At 28.7% G+C, this 24,536-nt stretch overlaps 2 protein-coding genes across 2 annotated transcripts; one reads left to right on the top strand and one right to left on the bottom strand.

Moving 5' to 3' along the window:
* Window positions 1-11,935: 11,935 nt before the first annotated feature.
* LOC115725181 (uncharacterized) lies at window positions 11,936-13,614 on the top strand. Its single transcript, XM_030654613.2, has 3 exons — window positions 11,936-12,831; window positions 12,943-13,115; window positions 13,288-13,614. Exons 1-3 carry the CDS (start codon window positions 12,202-12,204, stop codon window positions 13,415-13,417), a joined length of 933 nt encoding a protein of 310 aa, XP_030510473.1. The 5' UTR covers window positions 11,936-12,201; the 3' UTR covers window positions 13,418-13,614.
* A 418-nt stretch (window positions 13,615-14,032) lies between these two features.
* Window positions 14,033-15,883, bottom strand: LOC115725180 (equilibrative nucleotide transporter 8). The gene is made up of 2 exons (XM_030654612.2): window positions 15,245-15,883; window positions 14,033-14,797 (listed from the first exon to the last, which is right to left on the bottom strand). The coding sequence occupies exons 1-2, from the start codon at window positions 15,729-15,731 to the stop codon at window positions 14,097-14,099; spliced, it is 1,188 nt and encodes a 395-aa protein (XP_030510472.1). The 5' UTR covers window positions 15,732-15,883; the 3' UTR covers window positions 14,033-14,096.
* Between the last annotated feature and the right edge of the window lie 8,653 nt (window positions 15,884-24,536).

The raw sequence follows: 24,536 nt of genomic DNA, 5'->3' as shown, positions 1-24,536 counted from the left end.
CGATCCAGAATCTTCAACCACAAATGTACCGACCATCGGCCTTGCTAAGATCACATTTTTACCTTTTGAGCACCACTCATCCGATCCCAAGAAGTCACTGTTGGATAAGGAGGCATCCTCAGTGGGCTCCTCCTCCACATCATTGGTAGCAATAACCTTGGCATCTGAGTCCCAGGGAAAGTCCCTGACAACCCCTGGATGGTGGCGAGGAAGCTTCCAAGGCCGAGAACAAAGAGACGCCGAGGCCCCGTCAAACTTTCTCTTTTTGAAAGGAGTTGTTCTTTCATTAACCTCCGAAGCAGTTGGGACCCCAATGTCACCACCTATGGCTTTAATCTCATATAAGTCCAGGTTTCCAAACTTCTTGAGCTCATGAATAAGAGTTTCTTGTGCTTGAAAAAAATTGGATAAGGCAAGAGTTTCATCATGATGAAAATTCACTTCTTGGCCACAAGTTGAACTCTCAATGGAAATGGTCTTGGTTGGCCTTTCACAACTAGCAATATTATTTTCTTTAAACCCAGGAAGCCCACCCGGCCCAATATTATCACACGGCCCCCTAACCTTAAGCAAAGGCAAAACTGTATTTTGGTTCTCCAAAGTGGGCTCGGTCCCATGAAGAGATAAATTGGATACATTACACCTATTAAAAGGCCCACCAGAAGAAGCTCCATCTTTAAAAATATCCATTTTTGAAACCGGCCCATTAGAAGATGAACCGGCCCAACAACCCTTTCAAAAAAGCCTTTCTCTTTCCCACTCGTTCTTCTTAGGTCAGCCGAGTTTGACTTAAAAAAAAAGGCAAGCCTTCAGTCGACTTTCTATCAACCAGAGTACGACCAAGAACCTTATTACCCAGAACGGTAGGTTGTGGCATGCGCGAGGCAGGGAGAGCTTTGGGAACCCACTCCCTGTTGCGAGCCTGACCTCCTCCCAGCGAGCTACGCCCCGTCGCCATCACCGTGCGACTCAGTAACCGAGACGCAGGGCTACGTCGAACTGATCCCTTCACACCAGAAACCATGGCCAACGGTCGACTCCCCACACGAACCGAACCAGTGCCCGCCTGAGCCGCCGAAGACGAAGCCGGAGTGAAGGAATTGGCACCCGAGAAGACATCCAGGTATGATGAATCCATAGACAGCCATGGCCCAAACAAAGGGAAAGGAACCCCATTCTCACTTGACACCGTGACTGGAGAAGTAAGGGAACAACCTCTTCTTTGATGACCCAATTTGCCACAGTTATAACAAAAGATCCCCAGTTTTTCATATTTGAATTGAACCCACCTTTGGACACCCGATTCCAGAGCAAAATAACAACCAGAAAACAGGGGAAGGTTAACATTGAGGCTAATCAAAACTTTGAGAGACTTCTTCCATAGGGTCGGTTTGCCTTCGTCCAAATCAACAGTAAGAACTTTGCCAGCTTTTGCCCCCAAGGTTTTGCCATTAACAATGGAGAAATAGTCTCTTGGGAGATTATAAATGTGTATCCAGATTCTCACATGTTCAAACACGTCAAAGTGTTCCTTCCTTGGCGCCCATGCTTTCAAGATAAAAGTGTAACCACGTACACACCAAGGACCATGTTCAAGAGCCCAAGTGCGGTTTTCAGTGCTTAAAAATCCCAACTCAAAACAGTTAAGGTTGTTAGCACCTTCATTCAAAGCTACCACAGTCACATTAAACTTCCAAACTTTTTCCACAAAGTCAATAATAGTGGCCTCATTAACTACCATTGGGGCCACAACTTTCCCAAGAAGACAAAAAGTGGATAATGCCTGCTGAGAAGAGGCACAATGACTAATCTTGACTGAAGCTTCCTCATGAGAATAACACTTTCCATTAGTGGAGGAGTTGGTGGCATTAACTAAAGCCATTGAAAGCAAACAAATAAATGACAAGCTATCAAACAAACAAACCAACCTCACCGAATCCCTCAACCCTTCAACCAGCCCCTACCCCACAAACCAGGAGAACCCCACAACCGAGACAACAAAAGGAACTAAAGGAACAAAGAAACGAGAAAACCAAAGAGCAAGGGCAGAGAAACCTAAGACCAAAGCAGAAAATAGACCCAAACCACACTCTACCAAGAAGGGAAAACAACAACACAGCCAAACTACCCCAAAAGAAACTTACACAACCACTAACATTGAGAAGAAAGAGGAAGAAAAGAAAGAAAAGATATGGAAGTCACTTAGCTAGGAGAGAGTGGTAGATGACCATTCTCCTTATTTACAAAACTTAATCATCACAACTTTGGGCTCCTTTCAGTTGGCAAAGTTCTAATCATATTACCTCTTGATTTGGAGATATTGTTCTGTCAGACAAACTTGTGAAAAATAAATTATTTTTTGAAAAATATGTTTCAACTTTGACATTGATAAAAAAATTAATTTTGTTAGTTATAAACAAATCAAGACAAAAAAAAAAAAAAAACAGAATAACTTATGAGGAACTAAAAAGGGATGAATAAACTAAGAAAAGATAAAAAAATTATGGGTAATTATATTTGCACCCCAAAAATATATAAGTACACCCCATATCTAAGTTTACCCCCTCTTTATTTTTAAAATTGTTATTTTTTATAAAAGCACCCCATTTTTATTACAAAAGTAGGTCTTGTTTAAATGGAGAAGTGCACCCTATATTTTTTTTATAGAGACCATCTTCTTCTTTTAATCTTTAATTGGAAAATCTCTAACCTCCCTTTTAATCTCTATATGTTACTACTCAAAGGATTTTTTTATAATGTAACCGCAATTTTTTTTTGAAAGAAAGGTAATCACCATTTTGATTTTTCTATATATAATCCCTGATTTATTTTTTTGTGTGATGAATGATCTTTAATTATTTAAAAACTCAAAGAATCATGTTTTGATACCATGAAATAGTACTATTTTTATTATTTTTGGCACAATAAAAAAGAAAGTTATATACAGTAGAACCTCTATTTAAGAATACTCTATTCAAGAATAACCTCTAATTTGTTATAAAAAAATCAAGTCCCAATTTGGGCCAATTATAAATAAGAATAACCTCTAAATTGTAATTAGTTATACATTTTCTAAGTCCCGTATTAACAAAGTATATCTCTATATAAGAATAATTACATCTTAATAAAATATATACATGTATTTTGTAAATTTATTTATGTAAAATTAATAATTTTATTTTAAATTCTAATACATGTATGGAATTATATTTATTCTAATATATTTCTATTATGATATATTATTAATGATTATTTATTGTTATTATTGTTATATTGATAATTTTTAGTTTTTTAATTTTTTTTTTCTAGTGTAACTCTATTTAGTTATAACCTCCCAATTAGAATATAATTTACTTAGTCCTAAGTGTATTCTTGGATAGAGGTTCTACTGTATATATATGTGCAGACAGCAATATAAAAAATTTCTTGAAGTAATACAAAGAAAGTGAATACTCTATTTATATACAATCCCACTTTGTAAATGATTCATACAAACTTTCATATGTGTTGCTATTTATTTTTCTATATGTAATTTCTAATTTCTTTTGTATGAATAATCTTTTCTATACTGTGTTGCTATTTATTTTTCTTTTACGATTTAAAATTACTCAATTTAATTAAGGAAATAGGGTCTCGTTCAAAAAAGAAAAAATAAATAAATGAGGTGTATTTATTAGAAATAACTGATTTAATTATAAATTCCTTAAAAATTAATTTTATTTAATTTTAAAATGTCTATTTTTGTCATTTTACACAAGGTTAAGAATGTATATAAAATTTTGGGGTGTACTTAATAATATTAGGGGTGTAAATATAACTACCCAAAATTATGAAGAATATGATCTTGTGGTCCTTGGAGCTTGAGATCCCACAAAGGTGTCAAAGAAAGGGAAGAACATATGAAATGGTTACGGTTTTGGTTGACTTAGTCAGTTTAATTAATTATATATAACATATACCTTGTTTATTTTAGACTTATACGACTAATTGAAAAAAAGTAATATGAAGTTCTAATATCAAATTTTCTAATGATCAAATTAAAAAAAAAAAAAAAAAAAAAGAAAAAAAACAATAGATATTTTTTTAAAAAAAAACACGGTAAATGATTTATTATTATTATTAATTACTTATGTTGTTTTAGGTTTAAATATTTAAGTTTTTTTAATAGAAAATAGAATAAAAAAGAAAGAAAATTAGAAAAAAAAAATAGAGACTTTTCATTTTTACACTTCAAAACGATTTTTTTTTTTGTATTTTTACGAAATTTTACATAGAAACCCCTATTGCAACTAGCACTGCAACCTAAATTGCAACAAAAAATCGTATAGAAACCCCTATTGCAACTAGCACTGCAACCTAAATTGCAACAAAAAATCGTATAGAAATCCCTATTGCAACTAGCTCTGCAACCACTTTAGAAACCCAAACCGTAATTTTGAAAAAAAAAAGTTAAAAAAATAGTATATAGGGTAATTTCCAAAAAAAAAAATAAATAAATAGGTTTTAAGGGATTTATAAACTTAATAAAAAATTAAAAAAAAAAAAAAAGAGAGAGAATTAAGGAGAGAGCAAATATTACTATTAGAGAGATTCTAGAGCGTCATGTCACCGCCTCATACTTCTTCTTTATATATATACTAGGAAATATGCCGCGCTTCGCGAGCGGCTGATTTAAAATAATTTTTAATTTTTTATCGATAACATTAATAAAAATTCGATAATGAACAATAAATGAAACACATTAATATATCATCAATAACTATTTAGTTATTATTTTTATTATCAATTCATTATAATCTTTATTAATTTTTTTTCTTATTTTTTGAAATTTTGTAAAGAATTATATATTAGGTTAATTTAGATTTTTGCTCCCTAAACTTTGACATGTACCAAATCATAGCCCCTAAAATTTTAGGTCGTTAAAAATTCTCCTTGAACTATTAAGATTATTGAATTTAAGGACGTTTATCTAATTTTACTAAAAAAAAATCTGACGTAGATAAAAATTTAGGGGCACAATTTATTACATGTTAAAGTTTCAAGGCATGATTTAGTAGATATTATGGGGCATGATTTGATACATGTGACAAAAATCCTAATTAGTCTGTATATTATTTCTTTTACAATATATTAATTATCAGTATTCTTAGAGGTTATAATAAGGTATAAAATATTAAAAAAAAATTATAGAAAACTTTATAGAAATATATATATAAAAAATCATCATACTATTTTTTATCTAACAAAAAACTCACAATAAGAGACTTCTTTAGTTATAGTGAAAAAAGAATAGTAGAACTGAATTCTCACACAAAATAAAGATTTATAAAAAAAACAATAAAATAAATCTATCGAATACTTTTATATGACTTCAAAATCGTTATTGTTACTGTAATTTACTTGTAATTACCATTACATTCAAAGTTGGTGTCATCACCGTATCTCATCATTACTGTATATTGAAATTTATATTAGGTATGTGAAAATTATTTAGAATTATTACTGAATTTAAATTATATATCGTAAAGATTTTTAATTAATATTTATCAAATTTAGTGAACTCGAATAAATTTTTATTTTCTATATGTTAATATATATTTTTTTTATTTTTTAATCTAATTTTGAAATCGATTTAAATCTTTAAATTAAAAATTTTTATATTAAAAATTCCTGAAGTAATTTATTATCAAAGTAATTTGAAAGGTAATTAATATTAAAAAATGATTTAAAAAACTTAAAAAAAAAATAAATAGATATGCAACAATAAAAATTATGAAAATTTATATGTGCATGTAATTATTATAAATTATTCAAAAATCACTGAATTTAATATTTGAATTTATATTTTGCTGAAAAAAAAAACATAAACATGCTTCAAATAAAAAAAATAGGTATTGTTTGAATAATTAATTTATTATTTTTAATATTAAATAATAAAAAAGAAAGATAGTATGAAATCTACTTCACTTAACATTCAAAACAAATATCAATTTCCAGGTTAATAAACTGGCCAAAAAAAAAAATAAAATAAAAAATGAATTACACATATTATATGAAAAATACTTCTATATATTTTTTTCTTAATTGACACAAAACATGAACCTTCATGTTGGCTTCCTGACTATCTGTCTCAATCCACTTAATTCTCGCCTCATTTACAAAATAAATAAAAATAAAAATAAAAGATAATCCAAATATTGACCAATAAAAAATGAATTAGAAGAGAAAATAAACACACTCGAAAGTAAGAGAGAAATAATCATAAATTTACGAAAACAAAAAAAATAACTAAGATTATAATTCACAATTTTGTATATACAATCAAATAGATCAATATGCATAAAAGTAAAAAAAAAATAGTAGAAGATGAGAGAGCGGCTGGCTGGGAGAGAGATATGTATACACAATCACATAGATTAATTTGCACAAAAAAAAAAAAAAAAAACAGAATCTGGGAGAGCGGTTAAGAGAGATAGAAATATATTTTTAGGCTTAAATTTTGTTTATGGTAGTTTTAATTTATAGAAAAGAGTAGATTAATATGAATAAAATAAAAGAAAAGAAAATTAGAAAAAATTTAGGTTAGATATTTTAGTTTTTTAAAATTGAAAATTTATATACATAAAAAATAACATCATACGTGTTATTAATTTAGGATTAGATATTTTAGGTTTTTAAGAAAATAAATATATATAAATTTTTTTTATAAAAAAAAAAAGCTAGGTTTTTCTTTTAAAAAAAAAAACTTAAAAATTATTAATTAATATAATTATTAATAATAAAATAATAAAAGAATATAAAAAAAATAAATAAATATTTATAAACCTAATAAAAAATTTAAAAAAGAGAGAATTAAGGAGAGAAGAGATAAAGCTATTTGAAGTGATTTTAGAATGTCATGTCAGCGCTTCATACTTCTTCTTTATATATATATAGATAGATTGAATTCACATACCATATTTTTCGTAAAGTTTGGAAATAAAAAACTTTTATATCAAATTTACGAATCTAACCCATATATAGACACACTCAAATTTAGTTATGTGAGTTTTGGTTAAGAATAAGTTGTTGGAGTTTATTTTATAAGGATCTTAGATCTACTCACAAGTATGTTGTTTAACATCCTAAATATGAACTTTTTAAAACGATAATAAACACATATAAAGTTTAGGAAACCTTACATTGGTTGCAGCGGAATAATATGTCTCCTTCCACTCAGATCTCTAACCCTTGTATCTTTTCTGTCGCAGAGTATCACCAAGATCTGAATCCGAATGTCCTTCTCTTTGGTTTGGATTCTTCACGATCTTCCAGACTATGATTGAGGTACCACTTGTTGTGTGTGGGCACTACTCTATTACTCAAGGTATTTCAAAATTTGGAAGAGAAAAAGAGAGAATGAGAGGGTCGGCTATAGAGAGAAAGTGAAAGGCTCAATTTTCTGAAAGGCAATCTCTTGAATTACTGAATCACTCTTATTTTGGTGTCGACCATCACTTTCTATTTATATGCAACCACTAGGTTTAGGTTAGTAATTATTTGCATTAAAATAATGAAAATAATAATTGGAAAAACTCTCTTCAAGTGGCCGGCCATGGTGCTAATGGGCCCCACTTGAAATTTTACAGTTTTAACAATTTTTATTTCTATTTTCTCAAAAATGCCAATTTTTTAATTCTAACCATTTAAATGCCAAAACTAATTATTTAATAACTAAAATAGATTATTAAATAATATTGTCATTTAACATAATTATTAATTAGACATTAGAATCTCTTAATTAATAAATAAACCTAGAATTTCTTTTCTTTACAATTTCGCTCTTGCTTAATGAAAATTCACAAACTAGACATAGTCTAATTCTAGAATTATAATTCATTAATCATAAATCAATTATTGAGTCTTACAAGCAGTATGGTCTCAACTAGAATAGGGACCATTGACCTATATTACTGAGCTTCTAATAAGCCGAACCGAATTTACTAAGTAAATTCCCTAACTTATTAATTCCTTGTTGAATCCACTCTTAGAACTTGGAATTGCACTCTCAGATTTATATAGAACGCTCTATATGTTCCACGATATAGATACGCTATCACATTTAACCATCGTTATAATCTTAATTTGATCAAAGATCCTCTATATAGATGATTTACACCGAGAAGGGATAAATTTACTGTTTCACCCCTCAATGTATTTGGCCCCTTAAAACACTTAGCTACCTGTAAATGATGTTTTAGTGAACTAAGATATAATCACTGAAACAAGAGCTCATCCATTTACTTCTATTTAGCTAAGCTCGAAGGGAATCATCATTTGACTTCTAAACACCTGTAGAAGCTATAGATTCAATATTTATGTTTAGCGCTCCCACTCAATCATACTATCATGTTCCTAAAATATACGTATCACCCTGACCCAAAAGTAGGCTTAACTAATAAATCAAAGAACATGAATAGCACTCCTGAGATTGAGCCTAAGCAAATCAGGATTTAGATTCTTTTGATCTAAGATCAACTAGTAATATTGACTTGGAAAGATACAACGGTATGTATTATAATATCTTGACTAAGTTCAATATCGGTCCAGTACAATGCATACTCCATACATTCGTAACTAATATACTTTACCAATATTCTGGAAAGAACATAACACTTACTCCAAGTGTAAGTATATTTCATCCCTGATTATCACATCAGTGTAAATCCAAAAACACTGATGAAACAGAGACTTAGTCTTTTGAATCATATAATCACAATCACATTCCACTGTGTTGACATTATTGTAATTGTGAATGAATATATATTCTGGACTTAACTGATTTTGTGCATATATTAAACCATAAGCATGAAAAATACATATTAACATAAATCACTTCAAATCTCTTAAATTGATAACTAATCAGATTAGATTGTAATGTGTTTTATTTAGGGTACAAAACCCAACATAAGTAAATTACAATATATGGATTATCATATACGTTACCTAATTAAAAAATTTTGAAAAATTTAAAAAATATATATAATCACATTCAAATGACACACTAATATAACAATAGCTAAAAAAAATTTCTTAAAGATCAAAATCTCAAATTCCATTTCGAAAATTAAAAAAAAAATACATTACCCAATTAAAAAAATTAAACACACATATATTGCATTTAACATCACCTTATTGAATCTAATTAAAAAAATTTAATTATACGTGCATTGCACATAACATCAACCTAGTTCTATATAAAATGTGGCTATGTAATAGAATTTTTGGTTTAACGGTATTTTTAAATTTTCTAAATTAACTTTAACAGAATATCTGTATTTTTTAATTTTCTAAATTAACTTTAACAGAATATCTCAATTACTTAACAGAATATTTTTTTATTAATTTTATAATATTATTATATATCTATTCTTCTATATAAAATGTGGCTATATAACCGAATTTTTGATTTAACGGTAGTTTTAGTTTTCTATGTTAAATTTAATAGAATTACCCTTCACAGTTTGGTCTTATTGTTCAAGATGTTCGAAATTTACTTTTGGCTTTATCTTTTGTTGATTTGTGTTTTGTAAAATGATCTGCAAATAAATTGGCTCATTGCTTGACAAGAGACTCTTGTTTCTTTACAAGTTGTGTACTTCAGCTGGATGACTGTTCCTCTGAAGTGCGTTATATTATTTTGAACGAATTTATTAATTAATAAATCTTATGATTTTTATTAAAAAAAAGCATATAATGACAATCTTTAGTTTAAATATTTTATTTTAGTCTAATATAAGTATATTAAATCAAATTTCCCATTATAAATATTTTAAGTAATTTTTCCTTTTTCAAATTTTCTAAAGCAAAAGCCTTGCTAATTAATTTCAGCAATTACGACTTTCGAAACATTCCGTTCTCCTCCATTAGCAAATAGAAATCATAATTAATTTCACCTTTTGCAATAATTAACCAAAAAGAAAAAAAAAATGGTTCAAGTGGTAATGCTTTTGTAAAGAGAATTGTTGAAATGTATTATTATTATTATCAAAGCATCTTTAACGATAATATTTTTTTAGGCTAATTAGTATTTTTGCCCTTAAATTTTGACATGTACTAAATCATGTTTTTGAATTTTTAAGGTCGTTAAAAATGCCCCCTGAACTATTGAGATTGATTTTTTTTTTTTTTTTCTAATTTTAGTAAAAAAGTCTAACATGGATGAAAGTTCAGGGGCCATAATTTAGTACATGTCAAAGTTCAAGGGACATAATTTGGTAGATATCAAAATCTAGAGAGCATGGTTTAGTACATAAGCAATTACTGAAATAGTAAAATTGAATGAAATTAGAAAAAAGTCCTTAAATCCAACAATCTTAAAAGTTCAGGGGGCATTATCAACAACCTTAAAAGTTCATAGGATATGATTTGGTACATGTCAAAGTTCAGGGGGCAAAAATCCTAATTAGCCATTGTTTTAAAAGTGATACATTTCTATATTATTTTAAAATATAATATTTTATTTTATTTTTCTTTTACATTATTTTTGGCACTATTACTTCTAAAAATACTCTAATGGTATAACACATTTTAAAAATAATATAATTATGATCTCACACATTATTATATACTAGGTTATTGTTACTTAGTTATATTTTTAATTTTATTTTTGTTATGTGTATTTTAAAATTTTATAAATTAAAACGAAACTACTTATTAATTTTTTTTATTAAACTATTATATATATTGAGCTTTTAATTGGGTAAATAGCATTTTAGATTTTGTGTTTTACAAAAGTTATTAATTGAACTATCGGTTTTGTTAAATGATAGAATAGACTTTATATTTTCCAAAATGGTAAAAATAAGATAATGAACTAAATTTTCAACAATTTTATTTTTTAATAAATCCAACTTTAAGACAATTTCTAACACGAACAGATTCAGAAAATATAACAAGTTTTGTCATAACATCTCTAGATCAGATTATTATTAAGTTTTATTTTGACAAAAAATCAGTTTAGGGTCATATTTGTACCATTTTAGAAAATACATGATCTATTTTGTCATTTAACAAAAAAAAGGTCCAATTAGTAACTTTGACAAAATACAAGGTCCAAAACGGTATTTATTCTCTTTAATTTTTTGTTTTAAAAAAATATAGCATCAATGCCATATAAATTTCAAGAATAGCATTCTTTAATCTTCAATGGTATAACATCTTTATATTTTGTCACTTAAATTTTCTACCTCATCAAGCATTCTTCATCTTTATATTTTGTCACCTAAACTTTTACCTTGTTAAGTATTCTTCAAAATATTATTATTGGAGATATTCACATACTATTATCAGTATAATTGAATATCAGATCTCATATACTTTAAAAAAATAACTTTTAGTAAATAGAGCAAATTGCGGCAAAACCCCCTTATGTTTTAATTTTTATACACTTAACTCACTTATTTTTTTTGGTGGCAAAACCCCCTTATGTTTTAACTTTTATACACTTAACCCCCTTATCTTTTTTTTTTGTGTGACAAAACTCCCTTATGTTTCTTTTTCTTTGCAAATTTGACACGTCAGTAACCATTGTATACACCTGTGTATATGTAACGGTAAAACCTCGAAGTCGATACAGTTTAATCCAATTAGTATTTAACGGTAATATCTAGCTAAAACTTTAAATTTGCAAAGAAAAGTAAATTTAAGGGGGTTTTGCCACCAAAATAAAAGATAAGGGGGTTAAGTGTATTAAAACTAAAACATAAGAGGGTTTTGCCACAAAAAAAAAGATAAAGGGTTAAGTGTATTAAAACTAAAACATAAGGGGATTTTGCGACAAAAAAAAAATAAAAGAATTAAGTGTATAAAAATTAAAACATAAATAGATTTCGCCGTTAATTACTCTAATAAATATTACTAAAGAGCGCGGTGCCGCATAATTGCAATGCTCTTTTGTGAAGCCAAACAAACAAGGCATAGGGCAGTGAACCATCAAATACAGCACGTGCTTCACAATGCGTCGTTGATTGTCTTCAACATAACCCGAAATATCGACGGCTGAGATTGAATCCCTTCTTCTTCCTTATTCTCGAGTATAAAAGCACCATCACCAAGTCTCCTCCTTCTCAACCTACTCTGACATTTGAGACTGAGATTTTACCCTCTAAAACCAGATCGATTCTGGGTTTTCATTTTTAATCAAATTTCTTTGTAAACAAAATGCTTCTACGAAGCTCGTCAACTCCGATTTTGAATCAATGGTTTTCGTCTCAGTCAAAGGATTCGTGTTCAGAGGCTGAGATAGCTAGCCATATACCCAGAAACCGTTCCATATCACTCTCCCTTTCCTCTTCCTCCTACTCCTCACCTTCTTCTCAATCGTCGTATTCAGCATCGCCGGCCAGGGATTCATCTACGGCGAAGATGACACGGGCTTTCTCCGAGACCGATCTCCGGGACCTCTCGGTGCCAAAGAAGAAGTCTTACGACAAAATCCTTGATGGTTTTTCAGAGGAAGAGGAGGATGACAGGTGTTATGGGCTTAAGTGTGCTACGACGGCGCCATTGGATAATGGGGTGGGCTTATTTTCGAGCTCGCAAAACCAAGAGTCTTATATTGGATCCAGAGGTAATGGGTTGGTGAGCGTTTTGGTAGGAGGTGGAATTGGTAGTGGCGGTGGGAAAATCTGTGGTGGGGGTGGTAGTAATGGTGGATCCAACGGTGGAGATGATGGGAATTCTGGGTCTTGGGATTCGGATTATGGGACTGATGTGTATTATCAAAAAATGATCGAAGCCAATCCGGGGAATTCTCTTCTTCTGAGCAATTACGCCAAGTATTTAAAAGATGTAAGCTTTTTGAATCATTTATTGTATGATAGATGAGAAAAATTACAAATATTTCAGTGTGCGTTTTCTTCTTTCAAGCTTTTGTTTAATCAAATTTGGTTTGGCTTTTAGGTGCGTGGTGATTTTGTGAAAGCAGAAGAGTATTGTGGTAGAGCCATATTATCCAATCCGAATGATGGTGATGTTCTATCCATGTATGGAGACTTGATATGGCAAGGTCACAAGGATGCTTCAAGAGCAGAGACTTACTTTGATCAAGCTGTTAAGGCCTCTCCAGATGATTGGTAAGACTCAATTTCATGCTCAATTCAAAATTTATAAACCTTGTTCATAGACTCGTATATACTTGTTTGTTAGTATATAGCAATGGTTAATTCTTAGACTTTCTATGTTTTGATTGAAATGAATTTGGGGTTTGTATATTTATTAATTTGACTTTTTGTATGGATTGTGCAGTTTTGTTTTAGCATCATATGCTCGGTTTCTTTGGGATTCTGAAGAAGATGATGATGAGGAAGAGGCAAATACAGAATTATCAACACCCAATTTCTTTAGAGGGACAACTCCTATAGCTGCTTCTTCTTAGGCTATCTCCCTTTTTCATGATCTGTTGTATAATAGTTAAGATATTAACTTCCCAAGCCTTTTGTTTATATTCTTCTCTTAACCCTTTTTGTCAAATTTTTGGGTGCCTAGTAGAACTATATTAACGATAGCTATGGTTTCTTCTTGTAAAATAATGTATGGATGAAGTAAAGAGGTAGAATCAATTTGTTGCTCTCAGTTTCTCTCAGTATTGCGTTATGATTTATTTTTTATCGGCTAAATGAATTGCCTATCATGGGTTTAAGCTGTGGTTGAAGTTGAACATACTCTTAACTCAAATTGAATTATTATGCAGTTGATTTTTGTGACCAATGTTTTTGTTCCTTATGATTATGTGGTGGGTAAGAAAAGTTTGCCAGATTTGGACTGTAATTTCTATTTTCTACAATCTCTTTCCGGTGGGTTGATTGATTAGGTCTTTTGGGAAGATTTTTAAGAGAGACATAGATGAGTGGTGCTAAAGAACTCGTAAAAGAGGTTTGTCTTGGTTAAAAATAGTCGTACTGGCTTTTTACATTGACCAAAGTAAATCCAAAGTCTCTAACTGGCAGAGTATAGTATTATCAGCTTACTATGTTCTTATAATAGGAAACTCTTTCTAGCTATAATCTAATTCAATTAAAATCTTTGATTCATAAGCTTACATAATATGACAAAGTTCAGATAATCCAGAACCAACCAAGAACTGAACCACCAACCAACCCAAGTCCCAGGAATACAACCATAACAATTGCAGATAGTTCTGATTCTGTAACTAGAACAGATTTTGGAACCAATATCATCATGACACTTGTTAGATAGCCATTGGTCAGACCAAGCATGAAGGTCAGAACCACCATTGGAACTTCAGTTTTCAACCATGTTGGTCCATGGAGAAAAGCTGTGAAGAGAGGATAAAACAGAAGTCTGGCAATGGAAGCCCAAGTTGCTTTATTTATGCTCTGCAGAATATATATGGCTGTTAAAGACTTGCCTACTAAGTCTGCAATATTATACACTGTGATCAGCAAAATGGGATACCAGTCTTGGAGAATCTTTGATTCTAAATTTTCAGCTATAAACCCAGGGAAAATTGAAAGAGTCACTATGTAGATTATAAAAATTCCAAAAGCTGGCCATCGGACCTTTCGTGCGACTGAGAATATCTGTGGTCTTAAACAGAAAGTAGCCTCAGTTTGTTCTTCAATCTTGCTAAGCTTCTGCATGACTGGTAACTTGAATAACAAGTTAGAACAAATTATGCAACATAAAAGGATCATAGTGCTAAAGAGGAAATACAAGTGGGCACTTGTTCGAAGACCCTTCGAGTTCTGTGGAAGCAATGCTTTTGTTGAAATCCTCAAGAATGAAACTATAACACCTGCAGCAAAGACTAGGTTTTGTAAAAGGTATGTAGCAGATAAGTTAATCTCTTATGTTTTCTATTTAATAGGTTTCCAGAAAAGTGTATAGTTCAAGTTCATGTTTTCTTTCAATAGAATAACTCGTTAACTACCTTTTTTGATTTGCCTGCTAATACAATTTCAGTATATGCCAGTACTTCCGTAGGAATCACTTGAATTATAGTAGCATAAGTTTAACTTGCAGAATACTCCAATGGCATAAAATCTATTAATACTCATTTTTTTATAGTACTGGGTCAATGTCCTTATCTCTTCCTTAACTAAACAAAGACAGTTGTGTACATTCTTGGTCAACTTTTAAGACCACATAGCATAAATAGAATGCTTTACCTTATATTTCAAGTTTACTTCATCAACATTATCTGTGTTGAACTAGTATGAAAAAGTATAAATGCAGCAAGTACCTGAAGAAGCAGTTCCAGCAAAAACAGCTTGCATGTACTGTTTCGGAAGCCTTCCAGCTGATCCCATCAAGCTTCCACCAACTAAGCCATCGGCTATACCACAAACAGCGACCGAAGCAACTGTCACTCCATAGGTCTTCTCACTTGATTCTGTGCACCACACCCAGTCTATCATTGGAGCCACCATTAAAGAGAGAACAAACATAGAAAATCCCAAGTTGAGTGTTAGCCTTGAACTTAATTTCCCATAACAGCTACCCCAAATCAGCATCAGAACCAAAACTAGCATTGAACAACTCATGTAAGCCACAGAGAAAACTTTCTCAACATGCTTGTATGGATAGAGAAAGCCAAAGTAATCAACACCTGTGATAAAAGCATTCCAAGGAAGTAAATTCCCAGCACCAAGCAAGAAATGCATAATGTAAGCAATCTTGTAAGTGTCTCTTGGCTCAAGTTGGTCAGCAGGAGTCTTTATAGTAATCATTCTTACTCTACTTCTACTTTGTTTTTTCAATTTAGGATGTTCTGGCAGAGTCTTGGATGGACCTTAAAACATCATCTAAGGAAGAGGGGCAACTCTAGAATTGGGAAATGATATATAGTTGACAAGAGAAGCATATTCAAGCATCATATTCTAGAAGGCTTTGGCTAGTTGGAGTGGCCAGACTAAATAATAGGCTAACTAAAATCTATGGCTTACAATTTTTATGCAAATTCTTGCACTTTAAAGGAAGATAAGTCACTATAAAACCAACCACGACTGAAGCAAAACTAGAGCCAACAGAGGCAGCTGAATGGCTCTAATTTCTTGGTTCATCGATTTGATTGATGGGTTGAGTTTAGAATCAAATGTAGTTTATGAATATAGAAAATTATGCCAAAGTGGGGTACAAGAATGGATGGGCCTTATTAACAGAGAGGTGCCTTTTAATGTTATATATGCTGCTACACATGACATGGGTAAGCTATAAGCCAAGCTAAGCTGGCTGCCATTTGCTTCAAAAAACTTTTCCACAATCACGAAATGAAATGTGATTTAAAATGCCAATAGAAGAAAAAAGAAAAAAAGAAATACTGTTATATTTTTGCTAGGCAAGCTTCTGATATCATATGATTGTTACAAGGGTTGTCTTTAGAGCTTTTGCACTATTTATCCACCACACTTTGTTGAGTGATTAATTGTTTTTCCTTTCTAAAAAGCTCTAGTTGGTTACTATTGACCACTGTTTTTGAGTGATTGAAGTTTTTAAAAGGGTTATTGAACCTGTTTAACATGTTTCTATAGTTTAAGTAGTGTCTATGCCCATCAAGGGTTAATTTTTGTGAAGTGAAAGTTGATGTGCCTTAGAAAATATCCCTTTGGTGAAGTGATCACATGCAGAACTTGATTCCTTCAATCATATACCAAATATATTTTTTCTTTAGTCGGTCGAACAAAATTAAGTTTCATATCCCTTCCATCACTATATGTCATTTCAGCAAACCATAGCCTCTATACATGACTTTTTTTTTTTTTCTAATGGCTGGTTGATTTCAGCACAGAAGTTACCCATCACTTCTAAAATGCGGAAAGTGGGTAAGCTAGCTATGATCATGATCACTTGAAAAGCGTAATTTTTGGATGATAAATGGATATTTGAGTACTAATTCGATTCATTTTTGGAGAGAGCTTTTCTTTTTTCATTCATTAACTTTCTCATTTTTTATTTACTTTTATATTAGTAATACAACTAAAAAAAGGAGATACAATTTTTTTTTTTTTGAATAAAGTAAATAATTCATTAGACAAATAAATCTGCTAATATAATGGACGGAAGAGCAAGTGGAACATCACTCTCGGTAAAAAGACGACCTAACCAATAACAAGCACCACGTGCCATACTAGCAGACCGTTTAACATGACCAATGGAAACATTATTTAAAGAAGATAAAATAAATTGGCAATCTTGAACAAACAAATCGAAAATAAAAGGCATAGAGACCGAACTAAGAATGGCTTGAACAACTAAAATGCAGCCCGTCTTAATTATCACATTCAACTTATTATTCTTCCTTATCCAACTAAGCGCCTCTTTAACACTTAAGGTAGAGACAGTTGAAATTGAAAACGCCTCGATTATAATATATAACAATTAGTAAACAATTCGTTCACGGCGGAGAGAAGATAATACTAAATTTTAATTTTATTAAAATTTTACTAAAATTCTACTAAATTTATGAACTTAATATTAAAATACACTATAATATGTTAATTTTTATAATGCTTAACATATTAAGGTGACAAATATTTTCTCATGATTTTAAGTTTTCCAAACATTAATTTACTTGATATGATCTCTTTAAAAAAGTAGATCATTATTGGAGATCACACTAAGGAAAAGAAAGTTAATAAACTTATTACTATGTCATGGGTTTATAACTTTTTGTTTTTTCTTAAACATTTTTACCCCTAATCAATTAATTGATGCTGCTAAAGAAAAGCTAGATAAGTATTAAGTGCAGATAAGGAACAAACTAAAAAGAGAAGAAAAGTGGAAATAAAAAGGTGAGGTCCTTAAAACTTACGGCTACCTTTCTTTGGATTTGTTTCAGATATTGAAGTTATTGACAATTCAGTCTTCTCTTATACAGTAAAATTTCTATTTAAAAATATTTTATTGAAAAATAATTTCTAATTTGCTATAAAAAAAAATCAAGTCTCAATTTAGATTAATTATAAATAAAAATAACTTTTAAATTATAATTAGTTATATATACATTTTCTAAGTCTCGAGTATACTTTTATATAAGAATAATTATATTTTAATAAAATATATGTATATATTTTGTAAATTTATTTACGTAAAATTAATAATTTTATTTCAAATTATAATACATATATAAATATTATATTTATTTAAAAGTAATTTTGTTATGATATAATATTAATATTTATTTATTATTATTATTGTTACATTTATATATTTTAGTATTTTGAATTTTTTTCTAGTTTAACTCTATTTAGTTATAACCTCTCAATTAGAATATAATTTACTTAATTCTAATAAGTGTATTTTTAGATAAAGATTCTACTGTATAACTATTAAGGTACGGGATAAGAATCCAAAGTGAGATTTAGAGTAAAGATCTTCTTCTAAAAGGATATTTTAGGATGCTGTCCCAAAAAAAGACAATTTAATCATTGAGAGAGAGTGCAAATTCAATATGATTTAGATGAATGCAAGAATAGTTAAACCTAATTATTTGGATGGAGAATAAAAGTACATGATCAGTGGCATAAAGCACCACATATATCCAAAGCCTAAAATGGTGAAAGAATGAAAGAAAAAATAGTGTAGCGGTGAAAGAATTGGAGCACAACTTTTCAACTTATTTAATTATTTAATTTTATATGTTTAAGAATGATATGCATGTTTCGTTTCTTCTTCTGGTGAAGCCAATAATAAAATCACCACTTCTCCCATGCTTGGCCTTTTTAATATGCACAAGTTCAACATAAAGCTAGCTAGGTTCCTTAGTTTAGTTTAGACTTGTTTTGTTGGTGGAATATGATAAGTAATTAAATGAAGTGGGAATCTTGCTAGGTCATAGTATTATATTTATGGTACATGTATATGAAATGAAGAACATTTCAAGTTGCTTTTTTGCTAAGGAAAATGGAAGATGAGCCATCGACAAAAAGAACTTTGTAGTCTTTTTTTTTTTTTTTGTAAAGGATTTTTGGAGTTCTTAATTATCGTTGTTGATATTTTCATTGTTTTTTTCTTACCATCAAATAGTGATGGATTTTTCGGATCTTATCGTATCTAACAAGAAAAAGGCTATGTTTCCCAAAGATTTCTAATTTGATATGGCTTTTGGACCCAAATTCTATAACTTTTAATTTTTGCTTTAAAATTTTTATGATTTACTATGCAGTGTAATACATTATATATTAATTCTGTTGTATTTTAAAATATAAAGTGTGTTTGAATATCAAATAGTAATTATATGTGAATTTCTATTATCATATATGTTTGACAAAATTGTTGATAATTATACAATAAATTAATATACTAGAATATTTAATATGAAATTTTTTAATAATATACTTAAAATATAAATTATTTACAAAAATACTTTAATAAATCTCAATTATAATAATACATTGCTACATCATTGAAAAATATCTTAATTCTAATATAATACGCTTGAAACAAAATTAATCTCAAATTCTATTTTTTTTATTATTATTTTTTTGAGTTTTCAAAAGTAATCTTTTAGTTACTTGTGATGTTGATAAGAAACTAATTAGTTACTTTTACGTAAAAATAATTATTTTAAAATTATATAATTTGAGATACATTTTTTTTTTACCTTTAAAACATTATTTAAAATATCTTAATAATCAATTAGCTATTTTTAAGTTATATTGTGCTATCTTATTATTTAAAATATATTTAGGTAACCTTAGAGTTTATTTTCGAAACTAATGAGTTGTCATATAATATAATAAGCTACCATTTTTATATACCAATTATTTTATCTACCTTTTTGTTACTTTAAAACTTATGTTTTTATTTTTAAATTATATTAAATTAATTTATTATTTTAAATACTTTTAGGTTACTAATATATTTTGCTTTTGTAAAAATATTTCTGTTACTTAGTCTATTTAATAAACTAAAAAAAATCACATAACTTACTGGTAAAATTGGTAAACATTTAAATTGCTAATTAGTAATTTTAAAGTCATATTTTTAATTACCTTTTTGAGTTTACAGTAGAAAATAATTACTTTTCATACAGTATAACAAATAAACATAGATATGAAATAGTTTTATTTAGTATACTTTATAGTAATATTTAAATTAATTATGATTTCGATAATATATCAATTGGTTATTTTTCATAAAATGATCTACTTTAAATAAAAATATCAACCGTAGATAATATAATCTAATAGTAGTTAATTAGTATATGATTGGTAGTATGTGTAACTCAAGTGTTTGTTTTATTTTTAAAAATTGATAAATTATATGCTTCCCACATATTAAAATGACCATCTTAAATAATAGATTATGATTGTAATTTTCTTAAACTTAACTGATCAATAATATAACCAAAATAAATTTTCAAATTAAATAAAAAAGAGATAGAAGAAACTTAAAATATGTATTTTCACTTAAAAAAAAATTATAAAAGAAACTTACAATATGTATCAACATATATAAAAGGGGGAAGAATTGCTAAAAGAGAAAAGTCAAAAGAAAAATAAATAAATAAGAAGTGGCAGACAACATTTAATAAAGGGAAAATGAAAATAACATTCGGTACTATTAATTCCAATACGGTATAAAATTAGTAATTAATTTAAATCTGTTATAAATATTAATAATTATGTGGATGTTCAAATCTTTTATTTATTACCATTAATTGTAATCAACATTCCTCTTTTTCTTAGTTTCTTAATATCTCACTCTTGTATTTGTATAAATAGGGGTTCACCCCATTGGAATAAACAACTTAGAAATTCTCATTCACTTTCTCTTTCTCTCTTCTTCTTCTTCTTTCTTCTCATTTACTTTATATTATTTTATATTATTTTATAACACATTATCAGCACGAGTCTCTGCCCAAGCTTCAAGCATAAGTCTCTGCCCAAGTCTCATTGTAAGTATCTTGTTAAAGTTCTTGAATTGTTTCAAAGTCAAAATACACTAAATATATATTTATATATATACTCCTCTGACTGAAATAATTTCAAGAATCATTTGGTTTCTTTTTTCTTTTTATCTATATATCTATATATTATATATGTATGTATATGTTTTTATATATTTATTATTGATTTCATATATATATATTATCTTCTTATCATTCATAATATTTACAATATATGTGTGCCTATGATATGATAGAGAAAATCTATATAAATTATACATATATCCAGAAGATTATGTATCATCGATAAAATATTGCATATATCCTAAAGATTATGCATCATCGATAAAATATTGCATATATCCTAAAGATTATGCATCATCGATAAAACATTGTATATATCCTGAAGATTATGCAAACGTAATATTCATTATATAGTTGATGGATATATAATGAAAGAGATGAGTACATATTTATATATATGTTCTTGTATTCTTTGAGGACAATGAAAAGTAATCTAATATCGATATAGATTTTGACAAACATTTCCTGAAGTAAATGTTTTATATTTGTAAAAAAAAAATGATTGTATTTATGTGAATACAACTAAAGAATCATTAAAAATGATTATTATTGATGCAATTTTATAGTGGGTTTTGAATACCTAAAAAGAATATTAAGAAAATTGCATTGAAACATCAAAGTATAAGAATAACAGTGAGCATGACTAATGTTATTTAAATACATGAGACATGTATTTATTGTTCATCATTCCCTGCAGAGAATGATACGAATTGAATTCAACTACTCTTAAAGATTGTTTGTATTAGTCATGTTACTATACATTGTTATTACTTGCAATGTTAGAAATTATTGCATGTGACATATATTAAAGATCAAATTTTGCATACATCTTGGAGATTATGCAAAAATTGTATTCATATATTCTTTGAAATATTGTTAAAGAAATTGTTGAGTAATTTCTTTTTATATATGAACAAGTAATAAATTTTTAAGAAATTTATAATAATGTTCTACTTTTTCAACGTCATTCCCCGAAGTGAATGTAATGATTTTAAATAATCAATGGCATTGTTTGCTACTCAAATATTTCCATAAGAAATTGGAAACAACCAAAAGATGAAATACCACACACAATCAAAGTGCATGAAATCTATATATCATGTGTGGGATTGAATAATAGTAGTCGCGTACCTGTAGTACGGACACACTTATAATCAAGATAAAAGTATATTGATTATTGAATAAGTGTGAATTGTACAAATTGATTGTACATTTAGAATATTTAAATATCATTCCCAGAAGAGAATGAATAGACATGAAATTCTATTTCAAAGAATATAAATTTCACATATATTGGTAATGCCAGAAGCAAATTAATATATACATATTTTATTATTTCTTGAAATCAATAGTTTTAAACTATTGTTTTTTTTATGCAAAGTTTCAAACTATTGTTAGTACATGATATGTATATATATTGTTACTATATAATTCTGTTTGCATATTCCCAAAAGTGGATATATAATTTACTAATATTTGTTAGTGATCCAATATAATCAAAGTGATAAAGAATCACAAAATGATTATTTGAAAAGCTTCCTCAAGAAGTCTTACATACAATTGCTACTTGGAGTAGTAAAATATATTTGTATGTACCTAGATGTATAACTTTTATCTAGTTATGAAAGTAATAAGAAATAGCTTATTGTATGTACTGGTTGTACATTTAAATATATTATATATCAAGTCATGATAATTAGACTAATGAATAGTCTATTAATAAATTAGACGACTTGTTAAAAAGATACCAGGAAAAATGAATGATATATTATGGTTATATCTATTTGACCATTAAAATAACATGATGAAGTTGTCATGTATCTTTAAATTATACACATCATTAAATTGACGATAGTGATTCCTGAAGAAATATAAAGTTTGATAAACATAATAGTGACTCCTGAAGAGTGTATATGTTTTGGAGAATAATTGAATTATATTATTCGTGTATATAAAAATGAAACTTTTTATGATTACTTATATGTTGTAGTGATTTTACATTACCTTGTGAAAGTTTCATTGAAATACAAATTATAGTGAACCTGAAGTTCATGAATTGAGTTATTTTGACATGATCAATCATATGCAATAAATTGTCAAAAGATTTGACTAAATTTTGTTGAAGAACCAGAAGATTCTTCTCATTATTAATTTATAAGGCTCAAAAGAAGAATGTGCATATATTTGCACATAGAAAATATTTAAATTATATTCCTTTAACAATCTTGAGCCATTGTTAGATTTTTATTGCATAGTTTCTTATCGATGTGATAAGATTATATTATCATGCATTTACAAAATGTGTAAATTTATGTATTTCTTATTATACACGTGTGACTCATTCTTAGAATTGAATTAAGTTCATAAGTATTGAACTTGAACCTGAAGTTTATTGAACCTGAAGTTCAATGTCATATAGTATATATGGGTTTAAATAAATATTGATTCATTGTGATATATTGAAATCCCTACAGGTGTATTAATATTATTACATATCACAATTTTTAAAAATTCTCTCGATCAGAGGGAGAGAAGCAGTTGGGATCGATGATAATTTTTAAAAAAATGATCCTTACACAAAGTATATAAGAACAATATAGTTCAAAATGATATATACCAACTGCAAATCAATATTATTCAAAGTTGAGTTAGAATGAGTTGAAAACGCCTGAAGGGTAAATGAACAATATAGAAATTATTAGTAAATGTTCATTTGATTTGCCCTGAAGTTGTTAAATCTAGAGGTACTCATGGAGATACCTTAATGTTATAAAGTATTAAAATGATAACCGTGATGAAAACGGTACTTGAAGAGACTCCCGAGAGAAGTTAGACATAACACATTTGATCATAATTGAATCCCTGAAGTGATTCTAAATAGGTACCTATAAATGATAAACATATTTGAAAATATGCACTTTAAAGAGATCTCTATAAGTTATATCAATATGGGAGGAAATTATCATTTATTGAAATTTTTGTCGACAATAAATATTGAATGTGTGCATATGCAATAAACTAACATGAGATAGCAAGGATCATGGTATTAGATTTGTCGAGAATCATCGACATATATTTTGTTTTTGGCCAAAATATTATGACGCAGTCCAGGCAAGTTTACTCGCATAAAGTGAAGTAAGACCTGTAGGGTGTGCAAATAAATATTTCTAATGAGAAATTTGCATATATGTATTTGTACATAATGAATTGTTGTACAAAGTTTGCATATACATGAGATTGATTGAAGTAAGGCTTAAATATTGAGAAAATATAATCATGATTTGATTATAGCCTGAAATATATTTTATGAGGATTTATAAGCGTCACATAAATGTTGCAACAAAAGATTATTTATTTGGAGCTCCTAATATAGTGAGAATTTGAAATAAGCCTTATCTAAAAATTCTAGAAGAATTTAATACATGTCTTAAGTGATATAAATTCTAAGTCGCGCGCACTATATGACAAAGATCTTTGTATGAAATAAAGACATGTAAGTAAATTATTGTTTGAAAAATACGTATGGTTGTCTATGCAGTATAAATACGTAAATTATACGTTG

Source organism: Cannabis sativa, chromosome 6, assembly GCF_029168945.1.
Source record: "Cannabis sativa cultivar Pink pepper isolate KNU-18-1 chromosome 6, ASM2916894v1, whole genome shotgun sequence".
Taxonomy (NCBI): Eukaryota; Viridiplantae; Streptophyta; class Magnoliopsida; order Rosales; family Cannabaceae; genus Cannabis; species Cannabis sativa.
Note: the sequence above shows the minus strand (reverse complement) of the source record. Positions and strands in the feature narration are given on the sequence as shown.

Coding starts and splice junctions, on each gene's coding strand:
- LOC115725181 (XM_030654613.2), top strand. CDS start 12,202: ATGCTTCTACGAAGCTCGTCAACTCCGATTTTGAATCAATGGTTTTCG. Junction 12,832..12,942: donor ACGCCAAGTATTTAAAAGAT/GTAAGCTTTTTG, acceptor TTTGGCTTTTAG/GTGCGTGGTGATTTTGTGAA. Junction 13,116..13,287: donor AAGGCCTCTCCAGATGATTG/GTAAGACTCAAT, acceptor TGGATTGTGCAG/TTTTGTTTTAGCATCATATG.
- LOC115725180 (XM_030654612.2), bottom strand. CDS start 15,731: ATGATTACTATAAAGACTCCTGCTGACCAACTTGAGCCAAGAGACACT. Junction 14,798..15,244: donor TGCTGGAACTGCTTCTTCAG/GTACTTGCTGCA, acceptor TCTTTGCTGCAG/GTGTTATAGTTTCATTCTTG.